Source organism: Sinocyclocheilus rhinocerous, unplaced genomic scaffold (genome assembly GCF_001515625.1).
Source record: "Sinocyclocheilus rhinocerous isolate Xijiao unplaced genomic scaffold, SAMN03320098_v1.1 scaffold54, whole genome shotgun sequence".
NCBI lineage: Eukaryota > Metazoa > Chordata > Actinopteri > Cypriniformes > Cyprinidae > Sinocyclocheilus > Sinocyclocheilus rhinocerous.
Genome location: NW_015647078.1, coordinates 907,248 through 913,258, shown reverse-complemented (window position 1 = coordinate 913,258; position 6,011 = coordinate 907,248). Strand labels below are relative to the sequence as shown.

At 36.0% G+C, this 6,011-nt stretch overlaps 1 protein-coding gene across 1 annotated transcript in view; it reads right to left on the bottom strand.

Annotated features, from left to right (window-relative positions):
- The window catches only part of LOC107708701 (receptor-type tyrosine-protein phosphatase U-like), a 266,276-nt gene that overhangs the window by 28,834 nt on the left and 231,431 nt on the right, over positions 1–6,011 (bottom strand). The window contains exon 20 of the mRNA XM_016513005.1: positions 1,471–1,507. Within this exon, the coding sequence (XP_016368491.1) occupies positions 1,471–1,507 (37 nt within the window). The remainder of the gene's footprint in view (positions 1–1,470; positions 1,508–6,011) is intronic.

Here is a 6,011-nt window from a genome sequence, read left to right as displayed (position 1 = left end):
GTGACTAAAGTGCGTTAGATACAGAAGACAGCGCATTAGTTTAGAACTCTTCTAATTTTTTGTTTTTTAAATGTAGAGAGTGTGTTAATTTGTGCAATGATAACCTACCAGCAATGTTAAGATGATTTAAATATATTAGAATTAGTACATTACAATATACATTTATTAGAACGAGTACATTATTATTTATGGGCTTAAAAACAAGATGCAAACAATCCGAATATTGTACCTGGTGGGGAGTGCCCCAATGTAAACATGAAACATATGCCATTACCTATATTGTACTGTGGTACAGTTATGGAGGCCCTTCATAATGCAGAGGTCAACTGCCTGCTCTGCCACTAGTTAGAAATTGCACTATAATATGCAGTGTTTAATACAGCTGTTTTACTAAACTGTTCTGAGGTGAAATTCAATGCAGTCCCCTATCGTGATACGTATCGTATCGTGGCATCTGTATCGTGATATGTATCGTATATTTGCTATTATATATATATATATATATATTCATAATTCATTTAAAAATTCATGTAAAAATATATGTTAGACATTAATTAATAAATCTTGTGTAATGTTTGTGATTTTTATTCATGCAAACTACAGCTTTAAATTAAAACAGACTCATGACCACAAACCGGATGCATCATTCTGTATGTGTATTCTCTAAATAAATGTGTGTATATAAAAAAGTGAATCTAATCACCTTCCAGGCGAAAGTCTGCTTTAAGAATAACCACACTGCTGGCACACAATGAGCTCATTTGGCATATCACCATAATTTTTCCTATCGGGCTGACACTGATGTTTACGATGCTGATGCTTTATATGTTATATAATAGCATATTACATTTTCAGTTGACAGTCCATGCCTTAACAGTTCGTTCATGAACTACAGCTGTTGTGCCCTGGATCAGAAGGTTGCGCAAACGAATGTATAATGTATATATAACTACTGCTTAATATCTTCTAACACTTTATTTTGATGGATCCACAACATACTGACTATTTCAACTTATTCCACTAACCCTAAACCTAACCTAACAGTCTATTCTGAGAGTTAGTAGACATGTAGTTGCAAATGAATGAGAATTAGTAGTTGCAAGGGTACTTATAGTTAGTATAATGTCTAAAGTGGATTATCAAAATAAAGTGTAGCCAGATTCAATTCTAGACTCTGATCAACTGTATTTGAATACACAAAAAGAATCATCCTAATCAGTCACCTTCACAAAGGAAGAGAGCGACATAACGAGCAGTTAATCAGAAGCAAGTGCTGCTGTGTTTGGATGCCAGAGAGAAAAATAAGATCAAACGGCAAAAACAATATCTGCATATGAATCATTCAGACCTTTGTACTAGAATTGGGGCACACACACACATTTAGAGGTAAATTTTTTATCAACAACTATAATACGCCACACAATACAAATACACAAGTGATTTCAGAGCAACAGATTTATAAAGGCTCACCTTGTGTGGCGATGAAATGGTTGGAGCGCTGATACCCCTGAGAAAGAGAGACAGAGAAAGCATGCATTATTATCAATTAATGATATGTCAATTACATTTCAACAACATTCTGACAACAGTCTATATTCTGACTTATTCCATTTAAAGTGAGTAATTTCTGTGCCACTAGCATCACCAAACAAAATTGCAAAAAAAAAAAAAAGTGTTTTTCCAAACACCCCCCCTTGTCCTCCACTGCTCAAACAAACAGATAAAGCCGTCCCAAACTCACGCCATTGTTGTCTCCAAACTCACGCCACTGTTGCAGTTGACTCTGCATATTAAGCTGAGATAGGAGAGAGAAATCATTAAGCTATCCGGCTAAATGCTATCTATACCATTGCCAGCAACTACTCTGCAGTTACTGAATATGTTATACGTTTCTGCAATAAAATAAAAAAAAATAAAAAGCACAGCATAGAGATGGATGACAATATTTTACAACCTCAAAGCCCTAATGTACTATCTCTGACAGAAACACAAAATCATAAAGAGGAAAGCTTATATGAAGTGTGTGATTCATGAGTGAGGCTGAGAATGTGACAGCAGAACATGCATCTCTGTATCTCAAAAATGAAAGTGCATCTTCTTGACATTTTATAAAACAAGCAAATATCCATATATAGTATCTGTAGTATGTGTGCATCATCTGATATTGATTTGCAAGCTTTAAGAAATGAATTTACTCATGTCTAAAAATCCTAGATGCTGTGATATCTGAATGCTGCTTTCTAAATGCCAAACACAAAGTGCAAAGCATGGAATGCCACATTCGACAGCAAGAGATATCAGACAGGCAGCTCTTGGGCCACCAGTGGTCTAAAATTATAGTTACACCAGTCCTGACTGACTAGATTCCACAATTATTAGAGATACAAAATGAATAGTGCACCAAAGTGACTCATGGAATAACAATACACTTCAAGCTAAACTGAAGAACGAACTGGTGTGACATAATTTTGACCAGAATCAAGCTAAAGCAAAGTTAGTTTGCTTTGCATTTGTTTTGGGAGTTTGTTCCGTTTGTAGTTATGTAAATGGAAATCTCTGGATAATTTCTTCTGTTCAGTCCATTGAGGTCATACGTGAGTAAAACTATGAACACTGGAGTACTTTATAAGTTCTATACAGTATTGAATTATGACTGAAATTACACTGTTTTTTCATGTTTAATACTGTAAAGCTGCTTGCTTTAAAGCAATCTACTGGAAGGTGCTCTCGTGCAGAAAGTCCAAAACAGACTCATAGAAGTAATAACAATTTATGAATGCCAAAAATAACTAATATGGACAAAGGCCTCCAGCTATCGCTGTGGCTGAGCAGAATAAAAAGCAGAAACGTTTTGATTGATGAAACGTGAAGACGATAAATACACTATTGTGATTGTGTTACCAAGCAATTGAACAGGTGTATCTAATAAAGTGGCCGGTGAGTGTATAGTTTAGGTGTGTTTCTCAAGTCATCTCCAGATAATAAATAAATAAATAAATATGGGAATAAATCAGTGCTAACTGGCATAGCATGTATTAAAGTATTGAAACTATAAAAAATATGTTCTGCCTTATTCTGTGATTCAAATGAGGAAAAAAAAATTTTTGTAGTATATAAACCAATCATAAAATTGTCATTAGGAAAATATAGGGGAACAATATTATAGAACATAATTTATTGGTTATTGTCTAGCAGCGTATTTAATTTCAAATTAAACAAGAGATAATAATAATAATAATAATAATAATAATAATAATAATAACCTGTCAAGTTGATGAAAAAAAATCACTTCTGAAACTCTGCTTTACTGGAGTGTCAAATTGCAGAACTTGTGCAAACATCCATAACTGTGATCAGATGCTTTCTGCACTGCTGTTTTCTCACAAAATAATCAGAGAATATTGTGCAGCACATTTTTATATGTTTTATCTACAGTGAGTAGGCCTTAAATGCATGTTCTCAATTCAGTTCATTATTCAAAAGTATAGACGGTTTCATTGGCCGCACATGCCCTGGCCCGAAGTTAACTTCCGGTTTGAGTTTGTTTATCGGTCTGGCTAGTGGCGCCGACTACAAACACAGTACTGTACACACAGTACACAGACTGAAGTTGGGCTCAGGTTGTTGTGCTGTGGGATGCATTTTCCATACATTTATTTATTTGTGGCGACCCGCTACAATATCAAAACCTCAAATAGATTTTACAAAAGGCTTTGATTTTATTCAATAAACATGAGCAATGCACATTTCAAAATCAAAACGCTGCGGCGCAGGTGTTTGTATATCACACGTCTTCAGAAAATTTTCGATGTCATTTTCATTTCATCTTGCATGTAATGTCTGATAAAGCAGTGTTTGTGAGTGGACCGCTGCTTTGTGTACAGCCGTTACCGGGGAAACCTCTATCTCTCCCGCTACAAAAGCGCCTCCTGCTGGCAGAGAATGAATTTGCATTTTCAATAAGCCCGTCTGAATTACGCAGCAAACATATTTTGCTTGTTATCAGAAATAATCTACTCTAGAGGGACTTTTCTGTTGTTATTGATTCTTTGTGGAAGTCTACAGGAAGTTACGTTTGGGCCACAAAAGCGCGCATGTGCAGTAATGTTTCTTTATGTTGTTGCCGTTGAAACCGTCTATATGACTGTGTCTGAAGACATTGCAGTAATTACTGAAATGAAAGCTTAAGCAAAGTTTTTTTAAATAATGATAGTTAGTTATTTTTATTCAGGCTTCAGATTTTTCAGTGAAACAAATAGTATTATCAAAAATTCAGTTCTGCTGTTTTCCATACATGTACATGCAAAATGATAACTGGCAAGTTTTGTTTGATCGATTATAAGAGTTTACACTACAACAGGATTTGATCCTGGTCCCTATGCATACGACAAGTCACCACACTTCTTGACTTGGGAAGATTTAGGAAGAAGTGCTAGAACTGTCACTGGTGCCTACTCAAAAAAACAGGTGCATGATAACCCTGAATTTGCCAGCATTTGTATGGCACACCAATGTCCTGCATCAAACCTACAGAATGTAGAGATTTCCAAATCAGTCACTTTATAGGGTCCCATGACAGTTCGGGCTCTGCCTCAGAAGCCTGCTGTCTGTGTAGACAGTAGATCAGAACTTCTATCTTAATATATTCACCTACTGTTCCTAAAACCAGTGTTCAGTAAGGTTTGTGGTAGAATTCATTACATGCTAATCCTTGACAAGTGCTTGCAGTGTCTGGCTGTAGTCAGAAATCAATAGATTATTTTTGTGTGAAGAGTAGGGTGGGTTTATACAGTAACCATAATGAACCTTTATCTGCTCGTGAAAAATTTATCTGTTCATTCGCCCACGCTGCACCTCAGTCCCTGCGTGTGGGGTTCGGATAGAGAGCTTTGCTTTTAGTCTCAAAGGTTATGCGGTTGATTGTACAGTAGTCAAAGTTTTTATAAAGCGTCTATACATGAAACGTCTGTGTGTGCCTGGATGGCATGTAATGGTAGAAATCTGTAGAGATTTTGCATTACTGCTTGTACTTTGACGGGCACTGCTTCAGGTTATTTACATGTGATATGTACAAGGAAACACAGAGGAATATGAAAATGTGTCACAACTCAAGACGGACTAATTTGTTAGTAAGTGGTGCTTGTTAAGCACAATATAAAAACTGTTAGACTTTGCTGTAATTTTACAGTTACTTACCGCAAAAAAGCCCAGTAAACTACCATATATGTGTTTTACGGTTAACTACTAAAATATGCACTGCATTATGGGTATTTTATGCCATTTACTGTAATTTACTGTATATGGGAATCTGCGGTACTTTACTGTTTGCTCAAAAGCAGTAGTGCTACTGTAAATTGTTCTGCTGATGAAAAACATGAATCTGCATTCTCAATTTAATGTCTGGGTAAGCACAAGTGTGGTGAAATAAATGTATTTTTAAAATGATTAAAAAATAAAATATATAAACTTTGCTTACACCCCACAACATTTAAATTTTATTCGCGCGCAAAGCCCGCGCAACAACCTGGCAGAGGTTATATAAACTGAGGCTTGTGTCCGGTGCGCACATGACGGACTTCCCCTCTGAGTGAATCGCCAGACGTCAGCTGCGAGTTTTCCTGTGGTAAGTAGCCTACTTTTCACTTACTTTTAAAACGTAAACCATTACCAATATCAATGAAATTTTAAAATATGAAGAAAGTAAATATAAAATCAAATTATAGGCTATTACTAGGACAGTCTGAGGGAAATGTTCGTTTTCCTCAAAAACTGCCGCTTTCATGAAACTCATTCAATTGTCCTGCAACTGACTGACTGCCTTTTCCAGTACAGATGTACATGCACCCAATCTAGTATTTTCACGAACAATGTTTTTCGACTTTTTTACTGCCAGTTATGGTATATTTTACTCAACAGTTAAATGAATGCCGTTAAATGTGTGTGTGACGTCATTTGAAAAAGCACGAGCGCTCTCTCTCTCTCTCTCTCTCTCTCTCTCTCTCTCTCTCGCT